The sequence below is a fragment of the Plutella xylostella genome, chromosome Z (assembly GCF_932276165.1).
Source record: "Plutella xylostella chromosome Z, ilPluXylo3.1, whole genome shotgun sequence".
Classification (NCBI taxonomy): domain Eukaryota; kingdom Metazoa; phylum Arthropoda; class Insecta; order Lepidoptera; family Plutellidae; genus Plutella; species Plutella xylostella.
Genome location: NC_064012.1, coordinates 942,997 through 968,768, shown reverse-complemented (window position 1 = coordinate 968,768; position 25,772 = coordinate 942,997). Strand labels below are relative to the sequence as shown.

The following is a 25,772-nucleotide window of genomic DNA, read 5'->3' as shown; positions in this document are numbered from 1 at the left end:
AAACACCTCGAGCATCTCAGTTTTCAACTTTTAGTATCTTTTCAACTTTTGTAACTATGAAATGAAATCGTTTATTTTTTCGACGTAGAATATTAGAATACTTGTCAAAAGTCATAATCTACCACCATTTCACAGAAGCCCCATCATTAAGGAGGAAAGAAATGGCGAAAGAAACTCCTCGAGCATCTTTTCAACTTTTGTAACTAATCAGAAGTAGCAAATAAAACAAACCATCTGCCCCGCAGCCGGCAGGTGGTGGAGGCGCCGCCGGGCTACATGCAGGCGCTGGTGCGGCGCGTGGTCAGCAACGTGGTGCTCAGGCTCGACCACCTCATCGTCAAGTATGTGGAAGACGACATCGTGCTGTCGCTCAACGTCAAGCATCTGCAGATCAACTGTGCCGACGGGAAGTGGCAGCCCGCGTTTGTTGGTGAGGGTTGATGATGTTTTAATGTGGCATTCAAATTCGAATGTATTTATTGCAAATCGCATTGTGGGATTAGGTGGTAATGAGTCCATTACTTACTAATGTGGGGGCTGTAAGGGCGCAGCAACCTGAGGGGCTTAAAATTACCTAAGTATTTGGTGGTGGAAGACACGTAGACAGAATTCTTTCGGGTTTAAATTATAGTTTGTTGTCTTCATTGTGTTGTACGCATTGCTTTGTGAGTTGCAAATGATAGCATTATGTGTTTTTGTAGCTGGCGTGTGCGATTTATTTAGTTGCGAAGGTTGTGATTGTCATTATTTTTTTTTATCCAATGAAATCAATACTTACAAGTCTTGGGTTCAATTCCCTGGTGGTCATTTTTAGTAGCCCACGGTATATGTACGTTTGGGCAGAGTATTGTGGAGCTTCTTTGTACAGAACTACGTCCAGTGGATGATTACGGGCTGATGATAATGAGAACTGGACGCTGTAATCGCAATTCGTGTTTCATTTTTTGTGAATCTCCACGGTTTTTCGAGATCAATGTGTCTTTGGCAGCAACAGATGCTTAGCTATACATAATTATATTTGCATGTTAAATGTTTTGTTGCTGTCAATTTTGTTTTGTCTCATGCTCATAAGTTTTCACTCAGATATTAGCGTAAATTGAATAAGCTCATGCGAATTTACTAATCCACTTTCAAATAAACTACGAGTAAACAGCGAATCAAATTAAATATTTACTTGTCGTCTCTTTGCGTCGATTGCCATATTAATAAATATGGATTAAGTTTTGTATGGAACTTTTTTTTATTCGTGCGCCCAAATCTGACATCGCCAATGACTTTTCCAGAACGAGTTGTGTGGACCCTTTTCGGCTTGATATACCAATTTTGCAACACCCTGTATATTAAATCACTGATAAGTGACTGCTAGCGCCCGCTATGCATAAAATTTTGTATCATGTCTGTAGGTATACATATTTAAGTCGTCAAGGCTAAAATGTCTTGATACATAATTAACCCTCCTAATACTTAGCTCGTGATCCAAGAGGAGTTTATCTTATAGTACTGGCTAATAATCGTTTCGGAGTTAATTCTTTAGAAAAATGCTCGTGGAGTCTCTTGCTATTTCTTTTCCTTGTCATTCTTAAAAAGAGTATTTTTTCCTTGACTTTCTGAAATGGAGTAGATTTCATTACAATATTTTTAAAATCCGCTTATATAATCAGACCCGATCACTTCCTATAGATGCGGCCTATATTTACCTACCGACTTACCAAACTGTCTTGGGCGGCCCAAAAGTGTGGTTTTTTGCCAGCGAAGAAATAGGTTTCTTATGATCATCATCATCAGTTCCTGGGATCCCTAATCAGGGACATAGGACTCGAAGTCTAGATTTCCACTCTGACCGGTCCTGTGCCACGCCTTCGACTTCGTGCCAGCTCATGCCGAGGGCGGCTGCCTCCTGCACGACAGGTTTCTTACAGCAGCATTTAATTTTATTGGCAAATATCTCTACATCTGTTATAAAATGATGTGCCGGATCTATACCCCGTTAGTTTATTTGCTTCTGCACACGTCCTTATACCATGTATTTCGTCTTCCTAAACAATGTGTTCCCCACGGCGTATGTTCACAGACATAGACCCGGCGCTGCCGGTGATGCGCCGCCTCATCGAGGTGGAAGACCTGACGCTGTGTCTGGACCAGACCGACGCGGACGGCAAGATCCGCTTCTTCCAGGAGCCGCTGCTGTACCGCTGCCAGCTGTCCTTCCGGTGTGTACCACGAGACTGGAATACACTCACGGGCAATGAAAAGGTTCCACTCAGAAAAGCACTAAATAACTCCTAAACGGAAAAGGCTAGCTTAATACCGTCTTCTGCAACATTGAAGTACATTTATTAGAGCGTCAGGATATTAACAACTTAAATCAGTAATATTTTGTTCCTATTTTAAATTAAATCTTTGAAAAAATTAGGCTCGTTTGCTGTCGGAATTTTGTGAGTGGAACTTTTTCATTGCCCGGCAGTGTAATAAGCAGTGATAAGCTTACATATAAACAGGATAAGACGTCGCGTCGTAAAAATGACTTTTCCAACGAAGATGCTTTGTAAATATTGACAATTGTTAATTGTTACTATTTCACAAAAAAAAGTCTGAGCTAATTTAGTAGAAATTTGGTATTTAGGAAGCTGATACCCCAGGTTAATCACACATGCGTTCTGTTGTGGACTTTTTATCCCGGAATTCCTAAGCTAAAGCCTTTTAAGACAAAACTCGCGAGAACTGCTAATTTGAATGTTGAAAATCGCATCACTTTTCTGTCTGTATCTAATAGTTTGATATCCTAACTAATATTATAAATGCTTAACTGTGTCTGTCTGTTACTCTTTCACGCCAAAACTACTGAACGAATTTGAATGAATCTTGGTATACATATGGTCTAGACCCTGAGAAAGAACATAGGCTACTTTTTATCCCATGTAAAGTATATATCATCCATCCCTGTATCTAGTATCTGTGTCTAGTAGTTTGACATAAAGTAAATATATCATCAATCAATCAATCAAATCAATATCATCCACCCACAGCGTGCTAACCCGGCTGCAATCCGCCGCCACCCGGCGCACGGCGGGGCTGGCGGTGCACGTGCACTCGTCGCGGCTGGCGTGGAGCGTGACGCGGCCTCAGCTGGCGCTGCTGCTGCGCGTGGCTCGGACTGAGAGAGTGGGGGCTCGCGCGGAGCCCGCTGTCAGCCAGGTGCCCTCGCCCGGTGAGGATAAATTCAGACGTACCACAACCACATCACAGCCACAAACACACAACAATCACGCCGTGTGGTCGGGCGTATATTTTGTATTGAAAATTAATAATCCAATTCACACGTGCCACATTTTGCCGTTGTTATCGACCACCTGTGTAATACGACCACATCGCAACCACATCGCGTCGGCAACGCCGCCATGCGGCGGCGGCACCGTGGCCACCTCCTCTCCCTATTAACTGCATACGACCACGTGGTTACCACATCGCAGCGACAACACAACCACATCGACATTTTGTCGCTGCCACAACGCAACTGCAAAAGCCGCGGCCACACTATTCACACGTAACCACAGCTTGACCTCCATACATTGTTAACTAACAAATTACCAAACCCCCCAGCGCCAACATCATCGGAGCGCGAGGCGGCCACCCAGTCGTGGTCCACGTGGGCGTGGTCCCGCCTCGAGTGGTCCGAGCGCGAGGACCAGTTGGACCAGGCGCCGCCGGCCGCCGTGCCGCACCGCCTGACTGTTACTCTGGACCATGTCGCTGTGGTATTCAAGGTGAGTTGTCTGGAGTAGATAGATAGATAGATAGAATATTCTTAATTTGTACACAAAATCATGGACAAAAATTACAAAAAAACTTAATCTACACATATGTACAAATCGCGGCCTTATCGCTTAAAGCGATTTCTTTCCAGGCAACCAGGAGTAGTTGTAGTAGAACGCGACAAGTGGTGTGCTTCGTAGCGTAGCCATCGATCGTTAGTTCACGCGATTCTTAGTAAATTGCAAATGTGCTATCAAACGTTTCTTATACTTACTTATTCCCAATCTCCGCTGGGGAGCAAAGGGCCGAAGTGAAGCGCCACCATTCTTTACGATCATGGGCCAGCTCAGAGACATCCGCCCAAGACATCCCCGCCTGGCTCATTTCCTGGCTATCAAACGTTAAATGACTAAAATATATTATGTTTGCGAACCGTCGATGGTCCCATCGCTTACTCGAGCGATGACCGCGTGGCATTCGCATTTTCGTAGGACTTCGCCTTAGACTTCTGCGGTCTTCGGTGAAAAACTCCAGTCCTGATTTAGTCCTATATAACCACGGTGACATAGCAATCCTGTAGCACAGGCCGCTATTAAGACTTGACGAGAGTTCTCCGTCGCGCTCGCTCTTAAGGCTGCGCGATGTACGTGAGTGCGATGCAAAACTCTTGTCACGTCTTAAATGCGCCCCGTACTAGCCCTTCTATAGTTTTATCCCATATAACCACGGTGACATAGCAATCCTAAAGCCCACTAAACAATCCCCAGGTGATGGAAACGGACGCGTCAACGGGCAAGAAGCGCGCGCGGCCGTTACTGGAGCTGGAGGCGCGGCGCGTGGCGCTGCTGGCGCGGCAGCGCGCGCCGCTGGGCTGCTCGCTGCGCGCCGCCGTGCGCTCGCTCACGCTGGCGCCTGCTGCTGTGAGTATGAGACACACTGCTGGGGCTGGAGGCGCCGCTGGGCTGCTCGCTGCGCGCCGGCGTGCGCTCGCTCACGCTGGCGCCCGCTGCTGTGAGTATGAGACACACTGCTGGGGCTGGAGGCGCTGCTGTGAGTATGAGACACACTGCTGGGGCTGGAGGCGCTGCTGTGAGTATGAGACACACTGCTGGGGCTGGAGGCGCCGCTGGGCTGCTCGCTGCGCGCCGCCGTGCGCTCGCTGACGCTGGCGCCCGCTGCTGTGAGTATGAGACACACTGCTGGGGCTGGAGGCGCTGCTGGGCTGCTCGCTGCGCGCCGCCGTGCGCTCGCTCACGCTGGCGCCCGCTGCTGTGAGTATGAGACACACTGCTGGGGCTGGAGGCGCCGCTGGGCTGCTCGCTGCGCGCCGGCGTGCGCTCGCTCACGCTGGCGCCCGCTGCTGTGAGTATGAGACACACTGCTGGGGCTGGAGGCGCTGCTGTGAGTATGAGACACACTGCTGGGGCTGGAGGCGCCGCTGGGCTGCTCGCTGCGCGCCGGCGTGCGCTCGCTCACGCTGGCGCCCGCTGCTGTGAGTATGAGACACACTGCTGGGGCTGGAGGCGCTGCTGTGAGTATGAGACACACTGCTGGGGCTGGAGGCGCTGCTGTGAGTATGAGACACACTGCTGGGGCTGGAGGCGCCGCTGGGCTGCTCGCTGCGCGCCGGCGTGCGCTCGCTCACGCTGGCGCCCGCTGCTGTGAGTATGAGACACACTGCTGGGGCTGGAGGCGCTGCTGTGAGTATGAGACACACTGCTGGGGCTGGAGGCGCTGCTGTGAGTATGAGACACACTGCTGGGGCTGGAGGCGCTGCTGTGAGTATGAGACACACTGCTGGGGCTGGAGGCGCCGCTGGGCTGCTCGCTGCGCGCCGCCGTGCGCTCGCTCACGCTGGCGCCCGCTGCTGTGAGTATGAGACACACTGCTGGGGCTGGAGGCGCTGCTGTGAGTATGAGACACACTGCTGGGGCTGGAGGCGCTGCTGTGAGTATGAGACACACTGCTGGGGCTGGAGGCGCCGCTGGGCTGCTCGCTCGCTCACGCTGGCGCCCGCTGCTGTGAGTATGAGACACGCTGCTGGGGCTGGAGGCGCCGCTGGGCTGCTCGCTGCGCGCCGCCGTGCGCTCGCTCACGCTGGCGCCCGCTGCTGTGAGTAAGAGATGATGATGATGATGATGTCCTCTACATCGTATCCGACAACAGCGACTCTTACTACACTCTGTTATGTGCTCTTATGTAGCTGACAAGTCCGAACTTCGTCTTGAACACCCTGTCACACTGAGCACAGTAGAGCTGTCCCATCCTGAAGGGCTAGTACGGGGCGCATTTAAGACGTGACAAGAGTTTTGCATCGCGCTCACTCACATCGCACAGCTTCAAGAGCGAGCGCGACGGAGAACTTTTGTCACGTCTTAATGGCGCCCCGTGCTACATGGCCTGTTGTATGTATAGTTGTAGGAGGGCTTAGGGCGTGTCTTCCGAGGCTTAGAAAATTTTGAAAAGTCTTGACTTCAAGCCCTTGACGTGAGTATGAGATACACTGCTGTTGGAAAACAAAGAGGGGATCACGTCGGGGTCACCAGATTTGCCTGATAAAGTTTAGGCAAAAGAAACTCTAGCCTCCTTCAGGACTGGGAGGTTATTTCCAAAGTTGGAGTTTGAATTTGAGAATTTCTTTGAAAGTCCTAAAACGTCTAGTGTGAGTCGTGTTGTCTGACCACTGACCTCAGTTCTGCTGATGCAGTATGATGAGTAGTTTCGCATAATTATTGCTATCACAAAATTCATATGTTTGTCTAGTTCGATTGCTTATTCGCAAGTTTTCAATCACCATGATTAAAATTCGAAAATGGCATCTCTATTAGTAGAAGGACGAGGAACCTACCCAAATAAACAATAACCAAACCTCTCACTTTAACCAACCCTCTATCTCCCTCAGGGATCAGGCAGTCAAACAGTCTACCTTGAGAAGGCGGACGCGGCGGCTGAAGACACCTTTCAGTGGCCTCCAGAGATGTACGACATGACCATAGAGCCACAGGAAGAAGAAGAAGTACTTAAGGCGGTGGAGAGTGTGATACGGGAAGAGGTATGTGAGGATGCAGTGTGATTGATAGACGTGTTTTGTTAAGTGATAAAGAATGTTGCAGATTTGTGGCACAAAACGTATAGTATTAGAGCTATTGTGGCTAAAAGTGATAAGTTACGTGGGTTTGGCCTGAGCTATGGGTAAAGGAATAGCAAAAGTTTTCATATTTTATATTGATCGTAGCGCAGCTTACTCAACACTTCTCTATCGTCAGGTGCCTGTTGGAATTATAGAAAAATACTTTACAGTTCAGAAACACAATTTTCGGTTGCAAGTTTGGCTGCCCCTACGAGCACCTCCAGGCTCTCTAGGCGTTGAAGCATAACTCTTCTGTTCTGTTCTGAGAGGGGGCGAAGTTCCTATACGTGGCTCTCTAGTGGAACCTTTGTACAAATCCCCTTGATTTCAGCTCAGCCAGCCTAGTTCCCGAGTAAACTATATACATATACCATAACTCTTTCAATCACTGTTTAATCCCATCAACAACTCTTCCAGTCAGCCATCCCCACCCCTACGCCGGGCACCCCCGAGCCCCGCGCCGCGCCCCGCCCGCCCTCGCCCTGGGACCTCATGGATCCAGTGGTGCAGTTCACGTATACACACGACCGCACGCCGCCGGTTGACGCGCCGTTGGATGCGGCCGTGGAAATGCCCACGGACTTTGAGTACAGGTTTGTAGTCTGGATGTTAACCTGAATGAGTTAGGCCTATATAAACATGTTGTTGTCCTATCCAATGATGAATTCCAATCCACTAAACGCTAACCTAGATTGCTTGTTGTTGCTAGATGACGGTTGTATCGCTCACATTTCCGAGTTTGTGATCGCTAATTTGGACGCAATATTTATTAAAAACCAAAGATCATAGGTAGATACCATCCAAATAGCCGTAAAAGTAATGTAGATACCATACATGGAAATTGCAGGTATACAAATGTAACTTTAAGGCTTACTTTAAGGCATCGGGACTTTAGGTTATAAATAGTTTTATGTACATTAACTTCGTTGCAATAAAGTAGTTTCCATGATATATACCGCAGCGATAATTTTACTATAGTGTGACCATTTGCTGTGCACTCCCTGAGGTATGCGAGGGGCGAGAGGGGGGGAAAATTGGCTACTGATAAAGCTAAAGATAAAGAAACATTTATTCGACACATAGACAGCAACAAGAACAAAAAGAAAAATACAGACTTAAAGAAAAGAAATACATATACAAAATAACAAGGCCAAAAAATTAACATATATATATATATATTTGTTTGTACATAGTTAAGTAGGTACTCGTGTACGTGACTGAGGTCACTTAAAAGGGCCAGCTGAAAATCAGCGCTGTGGCCTTACTGTCCACAGCTCATGCTGAGCTGGTGCCGTTTCGACACTCCGGACAGCAACCCGTTGTGTTATTGTTTTATATTTTGCCTGTATTTTTGTTTTTGTCTCATGTTAATTTTTTGGCCTTGTTATTTTGTATATGTATTTCTTTTCTTTAAGTCTGTATTTTTCTTTTTGTTCTTGTTGCTGTCTATGTGTCGAATAAATGTTTCTTTATCTTTAGCTTTATCAGTAGCCAATTTTCCCCCCCTCTCGCCCCTCGCATACCTCAGGGAGTGCACAGCACTAATAGCCACATTATACGACCATATTATGATACCATAATGCTGACCGCGTTTCTCTGTACAGCGACTGGGCGGAGGCGGTGGCGACGCGCGTGGTGGTGGCGCCGCTGCGGCTGCAGGTGTGCTCGGGGCTGCTGCAGCGCGCCGCCGCCGTCGCCGGCGTGATGGACGAGCTGCCCGCGAAGCCCGCCGCAGGTCAGTGGGGTAAACACCACCGAACAATGCACAGCAGCACCCCTCGCTTCTCAAATTATCTGACAGATGTTTGACAGGCGAGCGACGCTTCTTATGAGATTGATAATGGGAGATTTTCTTTAGACGTTTAAAAGTTCCAAAATCGACCAATAGATGGCATCCGGCCTGTCGTTTTTTATGAGCTGTATTCTTCTGAGGGGACGGAAGATGTCATAAATGGTACAAAGCTGTCTTAAACTAGTTAACACTTAATATTATGCATAATATAACAGCTACTTATTGCATATGGTTGAATTCACATCCATTGGGTTTTTGTATTGGCTGAATAAAATGGAATCCATGCCGGCTAAAAAAAAAGCAGTGCTGTTGAGTATGAAGTCATCTATAATCTGTTTTTGTCTATGGTTTGTTGTCTATGGTTGAAAATCTCCCATTGCTAATGTGTCATTGTCAATTTTGTTTTGCAATAATAGCAGTACATCTGAGTGCTTGTTCACGTATCACGTTGTTGGCGTGTGCGGTAGCAAGTGCAGTCACAGAGGCCGCGCATGCATTTCATACGTACACCCTTTCACTTCAAATGTTTCATATTTGGGGCCAGCGAGGCCATCGTGAACAAGCATTAAAACTCTGGCCTTTAACCTGAAATGTAGCCGATGGTAGATGTAGGAAGAAGAGGAGTTTTTCAGCTTTTATTAGGAAGCTGTCCAGCTACTGACTCGACGTCTGATTATTGCGGCCCTTCAGATGTATGAAATTGGTATTTTTAATTTAGAACACCAAACGTTATCGATCCCACTATAACCACAAATCTCCCCAACAGAACCACCCAAGCGCACGCTCACAATCGAAGAGATCGAGGCGCTAAACGAGAACCTGCCGCAACGCCGCACGGACATCCATCTCCGAGGGGTGTCGGTGAGAGTGTTGCCGTGGGACGCCGGGGAGGCGCCACTGGCGTTGGAGTGTCGCCTGCCTGCTGCCCGCGTGGTGATCACTGGCCCGTTGTATCCGCACAGGTCAGTGTGCAGTTAGCATAAGATATAATGTGTGCCACCCGAGCTTAACCAATTTGATCATTAATGATTCGGTGCTGTTATATTGTAGCGAGATAGCGAACGACAATTTTTAGATCCAGGCGATCGTAGGACCAATTTTTTTTATTGATCTGTTAAAATTGCCTAATCTTCTGTGCTTCGGTATATTCGTTTTTAACCTTTACGTTTGTAACCTTGTAGCCTGTTAGAAAATACTGTTGCCAATGCATTTCAAATCAAAAGTTTTATATTGTGTACTTCAATGACCTTATTTTTAATAGTAATGGTCAGTCAACCATCTTAACTAATAACACCTACTTACTATACCCTTCCCCTGCAGAGTATGCGCAGCCGCCTGCCAGATCCCCGACGAGGAGGGGCCGCTGTGGCGCGCGGCGCGCCTGCGCCTATCCGCCTCCGTGACCGACGCACGAGCCCTACTCGCGCCGCCGACGGGCCAGCCGCGGCCCGTGGCCCGCGCCAGCTTCACTGTGCAGTATCACAGGCTGTTGAATGAAGAGTACTTTGCTGATAGAAGTGTGGTGGAGAAGAGTTATTCTGTGAAGATCAGTGAGTATAAGTTTGTTGTGCTATGTTAGTGTAAATGCTTGCAATGTGCCGTATCATAGGCTGCTCAATGAGGAGTATTTTGCGGATAGGATTGTGGTCGAGAAGAGCTATTCTGTGAAGATCAGTGAGTATAAGTTTGTTGTGCTGTGTTAGTGTAAATGGTCGTCCGCGCCAGCTTCACTGTGCAGTATCATAGGCTACTGAATGAAGAGTATTTTGCGGATAGAAGTGTGGTGGAGAAGAGTTATTCTGTGAAGATCAGTGAGTATAAGTTTTGGATTGTTGTGAGGTGTTAGCGTAAATAGTTACAGCTTCACTGTGCAGTATCACAGGCTGTTGAATGAAGAGTATTTTGCTGATAGGAGTGTCGTGGAGAAGAGTTATTCTGTGAAGATCAGTGAGTATAAGTTGTAAAGTAAATGCTTGCAATGTGATGGTGGTCCGCGCCAGCTTCACTGTGCAGTATCATAGGCTGCTCAATGAGGAATACTTCGCGGATAGGAGTGTGGTCGAGAAGAGCTATTCTGTGAAGATCAGTGAGTATAAGTTTTGGATTGTTGTGCTGTGTTAGCTAAAATATAGTTACTTACTTACAATGTACGGATAGTTGCTTCTACCTACATTGTTATTGAATTAAAAAAATAAACTGTACAAATTGCTGTCATATTCTTTATACATACAAGTTTTCGCAAGATATATGATTTTCGAGGGGTTGTTCATTCTGGCATTCTCGTATTTTGGTGTTGGAAGAATAAGGTTCATCATCATCATCAGACCGTCATCATCCACTGCTAAATTCTTCCCCGATCTTCATCAATAAATGCTACTCATAATAATATAATTCTATCTCTCTCACTCCAGAGGAGCTGAACATATCTGGGTCCCTCTCCCGCATGACGGCGGCGTGCCAGGTGCCGCTGTCGCTGCTGCGGCGGCGCGCCTCGAGTCTGCTGCAGGCCACCACGCTGCCCACCCTGGCTGTACAGGACGAAGGTAACAAAAACAAACACTCACGCCTTGTACTAATGTACTCCCTTGCGGGGTAGGCAGAGGTGCATTGCTGCACCCACTTTTCGTCAGTAATAGGGGGCGAGCCTATTGCCATTTTACGGGCACATCCAAGTCCCGAGAACAAATATCTGTGTTTAAACAAATATCTGCCCCAGCCGGGAATCGAACCCGGGCCCTTCGGCTCAGCAGTCAGGGTCACTAACCACTACGCCATTCGGTCGTCTACGGACGTCTAGGACGAAGGTATAACCTCGTCATCATCAGCTCACCGTGGTCTACTGCTGCATAGCCAGGTGCCTCCACCTTGCTGCAGTCCAGCACGCTGCCCACCCTGGCTGTACAGGACGAAGGTATCCTCGGTCTCATGAGTTTGCCATGGTCTACTGCTGGAAGAGGGGTTCAATTCAGTGATACAACGCTATAAGTTACGCCCTTTTTCATACAACTCCTGGCTACTAACACTTGTCTTAGGTTAATAAACGGCTACAAAACATAACGAATGAAATTATCCTCTCTACATTTGTCGGTTCCTGCAGTTTTATTTAACTAGGGACCAAATTAAATAATCCTCAATCTATTGTGAATGGCGGTTGTCCATCAAGAACCTTTGTAATAAAAGTTATCAGACGAAGACCACAATATTCCTTAATAATTATCATGTGTTACAATAATCCGTGTCGTCCCACAGAGTCAGTGGCAGTAGACGTGACGGCTGAAGAGCTGGAGGTCCAGGCGCACGTGACGCGGCGCACGCGCACAGTCACCGCGCATCTGCAGTCGCTCAAGGCCACCGCCTTCCATAAAGAACAACGTACGTATACGTTTTACTGAGATACTACAACCAAACTAAAGCTAACTAACGGGGAAAATAACTATCGGTGTATTCGCCTTCTGAGGCGAGTGTTAGAATTCGAATGGTCAATACCTGTATTGCGCCTAACTGACAGACTACTGTGCAGCGATTATAAGATTCGAAACCTCCGTTTACGTTGCGTATCGTCAACTGTCACTGTCAAAATGTAAGGCAAACATAGTTCCAAAAGTGACGTTTGTTTTTTCCATATGTTAGGTGGAATTTCACAGTCAGTACGTACAAAATGTAATGTTGATTTGAATACAATTAGTATCGAATCCTATGATCGCACCTCTGGATGAATAATGAATATTGGCGACTTCTACATATTATTTCTGAGGGTGTAAGTTACTGCACCTGGATCAGTAGAATGTAACCTTTGTACTTGTATGTTATGTGTGCTTAGAACTTGAATAGGTAATTGTCATTACTTAATTAAACCATTTCATTCAGGATCAGAGGAGCTGCGTCAGGCGTGGCTGTTCTCTGGACCGGACACGCAAGCCGGGGTGTAAGTATTCACGTAGAATTGTACTGCTGCTGTGCCCATCATCATCAGCCGAAGGGGTGCACAAAAGAAGGCTTCGTCAGTGACGTGACACTGCAAACAGGCTTTAAATACTTGCGTCCGGCGCAAACTGGACAGACGGTGTATAATGCTTTTCTGACTGGAAAATTCTTTCACCACGGTGGCAAGCCCTTGTTGAGGCCCTCTGTTCGACCACCAACACGACAGCGTTAACTATACTCATCATAGTCATCATCATTAGCTTACAATAGCCCACTGCTAGACAGTGACCTCTGGTGGCGTGGAAAAAAATAAAGTTGGAATTTCCCGTAATTTATTAGATGGGAAAATGTCTAACTGATTTATGTTCTATTCCACAGGCCGTATGTTCGTTTCGCCATGCAGTGGTCGGAAAACATGGCAGATACATTGGACTACTTCGGCATCTGGACGGAACCCACGGCCGTATCCTTGGACCCCCTCCTACTGGGGTGGCTGTCCGATAGACCGACACTACGAACTGCAAGTAAGAGGACATAATATTACAATTTCATTTTAATCTGTATTCCACAGTTACCTCAGATATACTACTCTATTAAATTCCACATAACCCGCAAATAATATTCTTTACTCACCGGTTGACTTTCTGGCAAAAATACTACCGCGAGTACTAAACACAACTCTGGGAAAAGCGTTTAAAAATGCTGTCATGATTGGATAATTTGTTGGCGTATGTGTATCGTTTCAAAAGGAGCATGCTTTGAAGGTGATAAAATAAATTTGAATGAATAATAAACATTTTGTGTTTTATTCAGCCAGTCTCGATACTTTTTACACAGAATGTACCTATTACATGAAAATTGGCTCGTAAAGATAATGTAAAGCTGGGTCGACATTTGTACCCCGTATCAGACATTTGTATCGTAGCCTCGGCACGTATCATGATAATAATAACATAACAAAGAATTTCTTTATGAAGATACTTCTGTCTTGATGATAAGTGCATAGGCAGTGAGCTGATCATGAAAACGGTACTAATTAGGTTTTTAATTGCAGCGGAGTGGCAACCCCAGCTGTCCAACAAGACGATATCATCCGTGCAATACTTCCAGCGCCGCCGTACTACTCCGCCGGTAAGACAGGCTCCTCATCATCAGAAATACAGTCTACTGCTGGACATAGGCCTTGATATTCTAGTATTCTACCGCATAGTGGCGTGGGTATGCAATGCACGCTTCCATCATCATCGACTACTATTGTCCACTATACATCTCTATATCTGATCCAAAAAAGTACAATTTATTAAAATCTATTGGTCAAACTGAACCACTTTTCCAAAGAAGCATCCTTCTCAAATATGCACACCCTAAATACAACTGCTTTCTGTTAATCTTGTTGATATCATCTAACTAATCACTTTCAGGAGATTTAGCTCCACCATTTCAACAAAAAATTTTTAAAAGCATGTTTTTTCTTGCCTGTCTTGTGTATCTTTTTCTTATCATGTTATACCTAATCACTAACTTTCACACCTTACACTTAGCTGCTTACTGTTTTCGTAGCGAAAATGCTAAATCTCGTGAAGACAGCGAACATAACTTCAAGGACTTCAAATGGTATATCGTCGCCCGCTATTATATCTACGGAAATTTTGATAAAGATGGAATTATTCAAGACAAGAGTTATAGCTATTTGGTAGCTTCTGGAGTAGATAGTCAGGTAAACGAACGTGCCAGCCTCGTTTGCCTTATTATCAACTCCTAGAGGCTTCATGGTCGCTCTGGTAAATAACATATGAAGACTCTAAGAATTTGAGAATTTGAAGATATCGCAAAGGAGAGAAAAAGAACGTTATCAAGCAAAAAGGGAAGAAGCAGAAGGAAGCCATTGAGAAAATAATCTACCAGGCAGTGAAATGAGACATATCACACTCACCCTGGTTGTATTGAAGCACACAAATCACAATCGAAGCTGCAAAACGTGTGTACCCGTATAAATGTTGTCTGGATGTGCTACGTAGCTACATTCCTAAACTTTTTTGAAATAATGTCCTTTTCTTTTTTTAAATCGATGTTTAAATGTTATGCGCTTAATATTACCATTGTCGGGGACTTAATTTTCTTATAAACAGGTTTACGTCATTAATTAATCTTAATGTTTGTAATATGGGTGTCTAGCCTGAAATAAATGACTATTTATTTATTTTTATAATAATATTGCATGTTTTTGTATTTCGGGATCTCGGCACTACAGAACCGTTACTTTTTACCGTTATATCCTTAGTTCTTTCAATTCAATGTGCTTCAACATGTCTAATACCTTCCCGTCTTCGTTTCCTAACAAGTTGGTGGTTGTTTCCAGTCGTCCAGCGGTCGTGTTAGCACTGCGGCTGAGCTGGTCCACGCGGCGCGCCCGCGCAGCCGCTCTTCCAGCTCGCAGAAGGAGTATAGACCTTCTTCCACGGCTACTGTGAGTTTTTTTACTTTGGCAAATAATGATTTTGGTTGTTTAACCTTCGGTATGCCTTGTCCCAGCTCTGCCCCATCCCTCTTTGCGTACCTAGTGACAGATCTGTCCTAAGAGTACTTCGTCACGATTTTTGCATTTAAGTTATTAATTACCACGGAATAGAGTACAAAATCGACTGTAACGTTAAGGTCAACTATACCTGGCAGAGGCATATGTTTAGTAGTGGATGATTACGGGTTGATAATGATTATGATGAAGTAAATGTGTGGATTATCTGGCACTAACGTTATGTTGGCCTACTCAAATATTACGATAGATTTCGAGATGTCAAGTTAATGTTTTCGAACACAAACTTATATTTTTGCTCATGAAACATATTTAACATCATTCAAGAAAACCACCATTTACAAAACAAACACAACCTCCCCTACAGCAAGGATCAAAGCCGGAGCCATCGCTCGACGGGGCCGTACTCATAGACCTTCACAGTACACTGCGGCGCGCGTTGGTCCGCGTATCCATAGGCCTGGTGCTGGTGTACGTGCCCAACGACACGGTCAGCGCCGTGGACTGCGCGGCGATACGGGACGCGCAGGAGCGGCATGCGCTGATAAGTCCTATACTGGTTTGCTGGTGAGTATTTCAATAGTTCACAGGGCATATTGTATTGTATTTATTATTCATAATATTCATTACATGTCGGGGAAAATATAAATAAAATAATAATAATATAAAAAATAAAGTCATACCTAAATTAAAATGAAATACTAAAATAACATTTAAATGTACTTAGTAGTACAAAATTCAATAGTCAATGGTAAATTATACAATAATAAAATGTCAAGAATAAAAAATTTAAAAGAATATACATGTGAGTGATAAATATGTCAAAAATATGTCAGACAGTATCATGCATCTGCAAGATCGCACTTTCAATTTTGGGTAGCTCTGGGCAGACCGTCGGGTGGACCAATTTACAATAATATGTGTGAAAGTAGGAAACTCTTTAAGTTGAAGCTCAAATGGTGTCAGAACAATAGTGATCAAATTAAAATGGATATACTGGCTACTCTGCGAAAAGAAAAACATTTCGGTAAATTTTGGAAATGCACTAATAAAGTTAATCTTAAGCCAAGTCTGCCTGCTTCAGTTGAGGGTAAGTGTGAACCAAAAGATATAGCAAACCGCTTTAAAGAACATTTTAAAGTTGAACCATGTGTAAATAAGAAAGCGTGCTCAAATAACACAGACCTAAGTAATGAAACCAGGTTGAGGGTGCGATTTTCAGCTAAAGATGTGTTGCACACTATAAAACACATGACCCGAGGTAAATCTCCAGGCCATGATGGTCTAAGTATAGAGCACCTACAAAATGCTGGTGCTCACCTCCCAAGGATATTGTGTATGTTTTATAATTTATGTATTAGCCATAGCTACCTCCCACAGGATATGATAGAGACCATTGTAGTCCCAGTTATTAAAAATAAGACTGGTGACATATCTAGTATAAGTAATTATAGACCAATATCTCTAGCTACAATAGTAGCCAAAGTATTTGACGGTTTGATTGAGGGCCAGCTTAGTAGGTATATAAAGCTCCACGATGCGCAGTTTGGGTTCAGACCCGGACTCTCCACTGAGACTGCGATACTGGCCCTCAAGCACACCGTCAAATATTATACAGATAGAAAAACAAGTGTATTTGCTTGTTTTTTAGATTTATCAAAGGCCTTTGATCTGGTGTCCTATGATATCCTGTGGGAGAAATGTAGAGAGCTTAATGTGCCTCACGAGGTAGTACACATCTTAAGATTTTGGTACCAAAACCAAATGAATAAGGTTCGATGGGGTACAGAGCATTCTGATAGGTACAAGCTTGACTGTGGGGTGAGACAGGGTGGGTTATCTTCCCCTTTAAGATAAGATAAGATAAGATAAGATATTCTTTATTTGCACACAAAAATATGGACAACAATACAAAACTTTACTGTTCAATGTTTATGTTGACAGCCTGATTGATGAGCTCAGCAGAACACATGCAGGATGCTATGTGGATGGTAAGAGCATGAATAACATCAGTTACGCAGATGACATGGTTCTGCTGAGCCCTTCAATCAACGGACTGAGCAGGCTACTGAACATTTGTGAGAGGTATGCTCTTACGCATGGCCTATTATATAATGTTAAAAAAAGCGAGCTTATGGTTTTTAAAACTAGAAATAAGGCTACTGCATTCAATCCTAACTAATATTATAAATGCGAAAGTAACTGTGTCTGTCTGTCTGTCTGTCTGTCTGTCTGTCTGTCTGTTACTCTTTCACGCCAAAACTACTGAACGGATTTGAATGAAATTTGGTATACATATGGTCTAGACCATGGGAAAGAACATAGGCTACTTTTTATCCTGGAATTCCCACGGGAAAACTTTTTAAGGCGAAGCGAAGCGCGCGGGAACAGCTAGTATACCCATAAAATTGTATGGTAAGCCGTTGAAAAGGGTATCTAGCTTTAAGTACCTCGGGCATATTGTCAATGAAGACCTGCATGATGATGATGATATTGAACGGGAGCGCAGGGCGCTGGCAGCCCGCGCGAATATGTTGGCCCGCAGGTTTGCTCGATGCTCACGTGAAGTAAAAATTACACTTTTCAAATCCTATTGTCAATGTTTTTACACGGGCAGCCTGTGGGTCAAATATACGCAAAAGGCTCTCAGCGCTCTGCGAGTTCAATATAACAATGCCTTTAGGATGTTGTTGGGGCTGCCTCGCCACTGCAGTGCATCCGGTATGTTTGCGGAAGCACATACTGATGGCTTCCATGCAATTATGCGCAAAAAGGTAGCGTCGCTCATGCACAGGGTGCGCGCCAGCACCAACGGCATGCTAGAGGTCATTGCAGGAAGAACGGATGGTAGCATATTGAAGCATTGGGTGAATAGGGTATTGGGGAAATTGTAAATACTTTTATATAAGCTTGTAAATAGTAATATCTAATATTTTTTGTTTATGTAGTCCTAAGATTGTCTTTTTATTACACTAACATAGGTTAAGTTTAATTGTTACTAACAAAATATGGCTTTTGCTGAAATAAAAAAGTTTATTATTATTTATTATAAAAATCTAATATAATTTAAGTCTTCCTGCTAATGAATTCACCCACAGCAAGCCACCTTTTTAGATATTGTTTGAAAACTGGCAGCGATGACGCACCCTTGATCACATACATACTCGTATAGTGCAGGTTTTTCTTAATCGATCGAGCAGTGAAAATCGATAGCGTGTGCGGCTAGGTGGCTACTCTCCCGCGGTGTTTGCTCGTAACTACTCGGAGGTGTACAAACTCGCACTCCGTTTGTAGCTCTAGTGTTGGTCGCCAATGTATCTACCTACATAAAAGGCGCCTACGGAAAGTTCTGTGATAAAATTCGATCCAAGTCGAGCAAAACAGTGCTACTCCTGTACTATCCATTTCTCAAAGGAGTTCATGCAATTTTCGACCTAATCATCATAATTACAGAATAGGGAATATGCATTTGATTCAAATAAAGGTCAAATATTATTTTTGATAAACTTTGTTTTTTCAAAATGAAGCCTCCATCAATATTTTTGATTATAATTTATTTTTGAGCAAGTAGGTAATTGTTGAAAAGTGGAAAAAAACTGCGGTAAGTTCTAACATTAGAAACGTCACGAATTTTCTTAGGGCGGAAGTGACGTAAAACGATAGTATATGTCAATCTCAGAATAATCTATGCCTTTGGGCATATAACTGAGCGTAGGCGCGACTGGCGGGAGTCATCATTCTAAGCCGTGAAACAAGAGTGTGACGTCACACTTAGCGCGCCATCATGACGGGTTTTTACAGTGGACATGTCGGTTGCAAATTTTCAAAAAAAAAAAAAAACACGCACTCACGCCTTGTACTAATGTACACCCTTGCGGGGTAGGCAGAGGTGCATTGCTGCACCCACTTTTCGCCAGAGTGTTATGTTAGTCCCAATGTAATAGGGGGCGGGCCTATTGCCATTTTACGGGCACATCCAAGACCCGAGAACAAATATCTGTGTTTAAACAAATATCTGCCCCAGCCGGGAATCGAACCCGGGACCATCGGCTCAGTAGTCAGGGTCACTAACCACTACGCCATTCGGTCGTCGCAAATTTTCAACTTTATTTAAAATACCTAAAATAACTTCTTTTGGGTTCGTTTTTTTTTACTATAATAAAGCGATGTAAAACTATTGAATAAGAATATTAAAAAATACAAGCATATTCCCTATTAGTAATAAACTTGACTTTTCCCGCAGCCTGGGCCGTATTTCCCTGAGGTGCAACGGCCACATCCGGAGCTTGTGGTCGCAAATACGCAAGGACGGACCGACCTACCTCAAAGTACAGAACAGTAAGTACTTCCGTTTCGTGCAGCCAAAATAAGTTATTCAATTGTTTCACAATTTGTTTGGCAAAACTTATCTAGTGCAAATTATTTCCCGTCGATCCATTCGTACAATAGACTCAATATATTTTTAAGTATATCCGGATGTGTTTCATTGTACTTAAATGCTTAAAGTAATATAACTTTACTGTAGACCTTACCGAATAAAATGGTATATTTTCAGTGAAAGAATACGACGCATTCCCGTGGACTATCGAGCTGGCGGACATGTCGTGCTACACCCTGGAGCCTTCGCGGGAGACCGACAGCAAAAACGAAAAGAAACCCAAGGTAATGGGGACCACCGTTTTTTTGCTCACCAGTTGGCGCCACTGTTGACTGAGGTCAAGAGGTACCATAGCTATCAAACTTATCAAAGGCGACTTTATCAAATTGGCGCGAAATAAAGTTTTAAAATCTTGAATCTCATAAGCTTATTAATTATAAAATTACTATCATCATAACGAGTTACTATGCCGTGATGTTGTGCAGATCCGTTATGTTCGGAAAGAAAAGGAGGACATATGTTACCAAGTGATAAAACTCTTCTAAAACAGTGGCTTGTGAAATAATTATTATCCGACAATCTCGTGTTTGTGAAAATCATTATAACCAATTTCAGAAAAAACATAATGTAAATATGGATTAGGCATTTAATAAATACAATAAAAATAAAAGAATTACACACTTATTTAACTTTTATTTATCACTGCTATACAAAAAATATAACACATTAGTAATCCACACCATGAATGCTGGTTGAGTTGTTAGTTGAAACTAAATAATGGTAGTATAGTATACTATTCTATTATTTGTGTGGGTGTCAGTACCTGCACCTGGCTCACTCGAATGGAGCCTTTGTGCATATCGCCTTAAGGTCTAAACTCCACTCCTAAGCTTGGACCATTTCCTACCACGCTGGTCCACTGCAGGTTGGTGGGTTCGAAAATCTAGATGTGCAGGATTTATCACAATGTTTTCATTCACCGTAAGAGCGATGGTATACACTGTATTAATTTCAAAGTACTCATTGGTGACAATATCTAGATCTGGAGTTTCATTTTTAGTTTTCACACTGCTATACAAAGTTTCTGAAGGCTACTCAACAGTATACACGAATCATTTTGTTGTATGATGCTGTCCTCTACGTTTCCAACCAAGTTACTGTTATGGTCATAGTCTTGGTGTCTGTAAAAAGAAAAAAACATAGCTGTTACCTAAGCAAACAAGCATACACTTCGTAAAAAATTAGTTTGTAAACAGTAAACAAACTAACCTCTGAATTAGCTGCTCTTTGAGACTGATTATTTTTGCGCCTCTTTTCCTTAATTCAGCTTTCAAAGCGTGCACATTCATCGACAAATAATCCATATTTGCGATATTTCGCGAAAAGAGATCACTTTTCAACAGGGAAATGAACGAAAATATAATTTATCACGAAGCCCGCCAAACAAATTATATGAAAAGTAAAAATGTCACTTGACCTCAGTCAACACCAGCGCCCCTAGCGGCAAATTCACACGCGTTAGCTCCCATTGTCACGTGACACTAGTGCGGAATGTCATTACAGACTCGTAGCCTTCCGTGTAATCACTAACTTTCCAAACTCTTATGACAATGATATAGTATCAGAGAGTGACCGTGTGTTAACTAAGTTCTAATGAGTTCTTTGAAATTTAAGTCTCTTACGTGTCGTGCAAACACTAAAGTCTATTTTTTAACTCAGATACTAAATTGACAAGTGCAAATATCAAATCGAATAAAATCTGCTGCTGATTGATAGTTGCACTTGTCAATTTGGTATCTGAAGTAAAAAAATATATACTTTAGCTTGACTGTACTTCTCCACTTTCCGCACTGGTATCTATGTAAAGTAAAAAGTAAAAAAGTATTTATTTCCATAAAACATGTTTTACAATGGTTTTATCTGCAAATTCCGCACTAGGCGAACCTGTATCGCGGAATTCATATAATGTTGAACATAACAAATTAACAAAAATAAAATTTCTTAAACGAATGTACCATTTCCCCAGGTGGTGCGCAAAACGATCCTGGAGCTGGTGACGACGTCGGTGACGCTGTCGGTGGTGAGCAAGGCGCTGCAGGGGCGCCCTCCAGGCCCCAAGGAGGCCCACAAGGCCAGCAAGAAGAAGGCCGCCGCCTCGGCTTTTGAGGAGGTAAATGCTTAACCCTACCTCCACCACAGATGCGTTAGAAAGCTACCCTACTTAATCCTACCACGCATCAGACGAAGGCCGCAGCCTCGCCATTTGAGGAGGTAACTGTTACTTTACTTAACCCTGCCACCACAGATGAATTAGCAAGCTACCTTACTTAACCCTACTACGCCTCAGACGTAGGCCGCAGCATTTGAGGAGGTAGCTGTGGTAGACTCGCTTTTCCCATGAGCTTTATTAGCGGTTTCAGAACGGATACTCATACGAGCGTCGTTTACCTTCTGCGAAGGTGCCGGGATATACACGAGTTCGGTTTTTTGCAGCGCGTGTAAGCGCGTATACTCCAACAAAACTCAAAAAAATACGCTACTTTTAAACGTCAGCAATTTCCACAAAAAAAGTAATTACATAATTGAATGTTTTATTTCTTTCACAGAGAATAAAGTACTTTACATCGGGTGGAGAGTTCAAGCCAACTTCACTGAAGGAATTCGTTAGAGGGCCTTTAACGTAAGTAGTTTTAAATTTAATTTAATTTTATATTGTTATTTATCTTAAAAAACTTGCCTAATCCTCTAATCTTGTGAATTATTTTAAAAACGTAACCATAAATGTTTTATTTTATTTCAGACGGAAGAAGCCTGAACCGGTAAGTGATTAAATTTGATTTATGAGAATACTCTCACTGCACTTGAGCTATCACTGGTCCGAAATAGTCCGAGACATTGTGTCTATTTGCAGTGTCTATTTGCGCGCACTTGTACCTGTGTAGTTTTGATTTCTGTACCTATCTATTATGTGCCTGATCCGTGTTTTCAACATCCTCGATGAGATGATGCTCGAGGAGTTTCTTTCGCCATTTCTTTCCTCCTTATATGACAGGGCCTTGTGAAATAATGGTAGATTAATATTATGACAATGGACAAATAATTGTAAAATTTTACGTCCAATAAAGTGATATTCTATTCTATTCCTCATTTGTTAGCAGAAGAAGCCGGTGGCGGAGGCTGCGGAGGCGGCGGCCGGGGGCTCCGGGCCCGTCGTGAGCATCGGAGTGAACCTGCACGCGGACACGCCGCCCGTGCAGCTGCGCCTCGACAACCAACAGGTGACACATTCATATTCTGACGGCCGAATGGCGTAGTGGTTAGTGGCCCTGACTGCTATGCCGAAGGTCCCGGGTTCGATTCCCGGCTGGGGCAGATATTGGTTTAAAGACAGATATTTGTTCTCGGGTCTTGGGTGTTGATATTTATATTTAATATCTATCTATCTATGTATTTGTGTAGATATATCAGCTGTCCGATACCCATAACACAGGCTCTACCTAGCTTGGGGTCGGATGGCCGTGTGTGAGATGTCCCCACATATTATTATTATTATTATTTAGAAGGAAACCGGAAGCTCAAACAGTTTACAGTCCTACCAGTACTTAAAATTAGTTATTCTATGGACTTTTGTGTTGGTAAATTGAATAATTGCAACACAATTGTTATACCTTCAAATTGTGCTGTAAGTTTTCCTTAAATAAAAATAAATAAATAAACAATGCGTGTGCTTGTCTACAGGTCATAGTGGTGGGCGCGGCGATGCACTGCGTGTCTCACGTGGTGTCGCTCGTGAGGCAGCTCACGACGAGGCCGGGCAAGCGGCCCGCGCCGCCGCCCGCGCGAGCCGGCCTTACTAGGTAACTATAATACTCGTACCTACAGACTCACAACGACAACGCAGCTCCAAAATATACTTACCGGGCAATGAAAAGGTTCCACTGAGAAAAACACCAAATTACTTCTAAACGGAAAAAGCTAGCTTTATGCAGCTTTACGAAGCCTTCTGCATCATTGAAGTACATTTAAAAGGGCATCAAGATATTACAACTAAACAAAAAAAACATGTTTTGTTCAAATTTTAAATGAAATGTTTGAAAAAAATTGGGTCACCTGGTTTGGATTTTTGTGAGTGGAACCTTTTCATTGCCCGTAAGTGTTCTTTGTCGAAATTCAGTTTTTGAGCCCGTAAGCCTGTTATCGTCCTCTGGACAAAAGGTTTTTCAAGGAGCGCCACAACACTGTATACATAGCCTTTCTTATCCAGATACTACTGGATACCTGTCGTATTAGGCGCTGAAAGAGCTGGACGTTTCTTCTATACTTTGTAAAATATAGCATGAGTGTTATGACGTCTTATTGAAAAATCCTTTGGCCAGATGAACAAAGTTAGTTTTCGCTTGAAAACTAACAAATGACAAATAAAATGTATGTATTTGATATTTTACACAGTATAAAAATACTTTTAGAAAGCCGAAATTATAAATCCCAAAGTAAAAAACCCTAAAATGTTCACATTGAAGATAGACACGTACTTAGCTTTGCTATGAAAGACGTGTGGGCAGGAGGAGAAAGTCGTGGCTCCGTAACATAAGAGAATGGACGGGAGTGGCCAGCGTAGAACAGCTGATGCGCTTGGCGAAGAATAGAGAGGAGTATGCAGAGCTGACCGCCAACCTCCAGTAGTGGAGAGGCACTTGAAGAAGAAGAAGAATGAAAGTTGTGTGATGGATTTTGCAGGTCCGTGGAGCGCGAGGAGCACACCCCGTCGGACGACCGCACCCCGAGCGAGTCCGAGCTCATCGAGATATTCGAGTCTCCCTCCGTCATGGAAGAATGTAAGTGTAGTGCCACAAACTTATCTGTTCCGGTGGCAGTTAACTAAATTGGTCCATATGTCATTATTTACTAATAAATTATATATTGATATTGTATATTAGATTATTATTATTAGGGTTTATTAAAACCGCAAGGTTAAATTACCATTACGGGAAAACTTAAAATCTTAAAGAATGAAGAAATATTAGACATTTACGTGAGCACTCACCGGAACAGATAAGTTTGTCGCACTGTAGTTACTGCTGTTTGAGTATTTTTTTTTAAAGGGATCTGTCTTTGCTTTTGCTATTGGTCCACATAATTTATTGCTGCGTTGCAACAAACAACAAACTACGACATAATGTTGGCGAATGCATATTCTTTTCTCAGATACTAAATTGACCAGAGCAAATGTAAAGTTGTGAATTGATTACTATTAGATTTTTATTCAATTTAATCTTTGTACTTGTCAATTTAGACTTAATTAGGTTTATGATGTATGGTGAACTGTACACATACTCAATACCTAGAATGTTGCTGCTAAACCCCAGTTTTCTTTCCAGCTCTCTACCAGGCACACATAAAGCCGTCAACCTTCCTCTGGTGTCAGTGGGTGGTGTCCCGAGCCACTCTCGTGGTCTCCACGGCCACTGTCAAGCTGTCGACTGTCATTGAGGATATCATAGCAACTGTTGATGTCCAGTCGCACTATAATCAGGTCAAGTTGAAGTTTGCGTCTGCGTCGATCAAGCATTATGAGAGAGCGTGAGTATTGTATGATTTTGGCATAATTTATTTTTCTAGATCGTTTTATTACTTAATTTCATCTAGACGACATAGCATTTGTGTTCTCTGTTATCTAAAATGTAGGCCATATTAGACGGATCTTAAATAATAGGGAATATGCACGTATTTTTTTAATATTTTTATTCGATAGTTTTACATTGCTTTATTATAGTAAAAAAAATCAACGCCAAAAAAAGTAATTTAAGGTATTTTTAGTGTTGCCCAAATTCAGTCTTGGTCTTGCAGTCTTGGTCTTGTTCTTGCGTTTTTGCAAGACCAAGACCAAGAACAAGACCGCGTATTTTTAGCAAGACCAAGACCAAGACTGACCGTGCAAGACTTGAGCAAGAACAAGACATAGCCTGCAAGACTCTTGCGTCTTGCAGAGCGCTATTTCACTGAGTAGTTAGGTGTAACGGTGTATAGGTAAGTACGCTTAGGAATTCTATGAGATGCAAAAAACTGTATCAAAGAAAATGAAAAACTGGACCTATGCGCATTACGACTAATACCATAAACATAGCGAATAAAAAAATATCTATTAAAATCAAAAAGTAAACTTTAATAAATAGTAATAGACTAATAGGTAATTGCAAGACTTGCAAGACTCTTGCTGCAAGACCAAGACCAAGACCAAGACTGGGAGCGCAAGACCAAGACC

The 25,772-nt window shown here is 43.4% G+C and overlaps 1 protein-coding gene across 1 annotated transcript in view; it reads left to right on the top strand.

Annotated features, from left to right (window-relative positions):
* LOC105395537 overlaps window positions 1-25,772 on the top strand; it is a 93,248-nt gene that overhangs the window by 1,973 nt on the left and 65,503 nt on the right. The window contains exons 5-30 of the mRNA XM_048632795.1: window positions 246-430; window positions 2,072-2,210; window positions 3,027-3,208; window positions 3,601-3,764; window positions 4,521-4,673; window positions 6,656-6,805; window positions 7,301-7,476; window positions 8,488-8,618; window positions 9,442-9,637; window positions 9,996-10,225; window positions 11,087-11,218; window positions 11,925-12,047; window positions 12,543-12,600; window positions 12,978-13,123; window positions 13,654-13,716; window positions 14,942-15,066; window positions 15,500-15,699; window positions 19,376-19,470; window positions 19,688-19,794; window positions 21,537-21,680; window positions 22,117-22,190; window positions 22,311-22,329; window positions 22,666-22,788; window positions 23,249-23,367; window positions 24,248-24,345; window positions 24,889-25,090. Of these exons, the coding sequence (XP_048488752.1) occupies window positions 246-430; window positions 2,072-2,210; window positions 3,027-3,208; window positions 3,601-3,764; window positions 4,521-4,673; window positions 6,656-6,805; window positions 7,301-7,476; window positions 8,488-8,618; window positions 9,442-9,637; window positions 9,996-10,225; window positions 11,087-11,218; window positions 11,925-12,047; window positions 12,543-12,600; window positions 12,978-13,123; window positions 13,654-13,716; window positions 14,942-15,066; window positions 15,500-15,699; window positions 19,376-19,470; window positions 19,688-19,794; window positions 21,537-21,680; window positions 22,117-22,190; window positions 22,311-22,329; window positions 22,666-22,788; window positions 23,249-23,367; window positions 24,248-24,345; window positions 24,889-25,090 (3,534 nt within the window). The remainder of the gene's footprint in view (window positions 1-245; window positions 431-2,071; window positions 2,211-3,026; window positions 3,209-3,600; window positions 3,765-4,520; window positions 4,674-6,655; window positions 6,806-7,300; window positions 7,477-8,487; window positions 8,619-9,441; window positions 9,638-9,995; window positions 10,226-11,086; window positions 11,219-11,924; window positions 12,048-12,542; window positions 12,601-12,977; window positions 13,124-13,653; window positions 13,717-14,941; window positions 15,067-15,499; window positions 15,700-19,375; window positions 19,471-19,687; window positions 19,795-21,536; window positions 21,681-22,116; window positions 22,191-22,310; window positions 22,330-22,665; window positions 22,789-23,248; window positions 23,368-24,247; window positions 24,346-24,888; window positions 25,091-25,772) is intronic.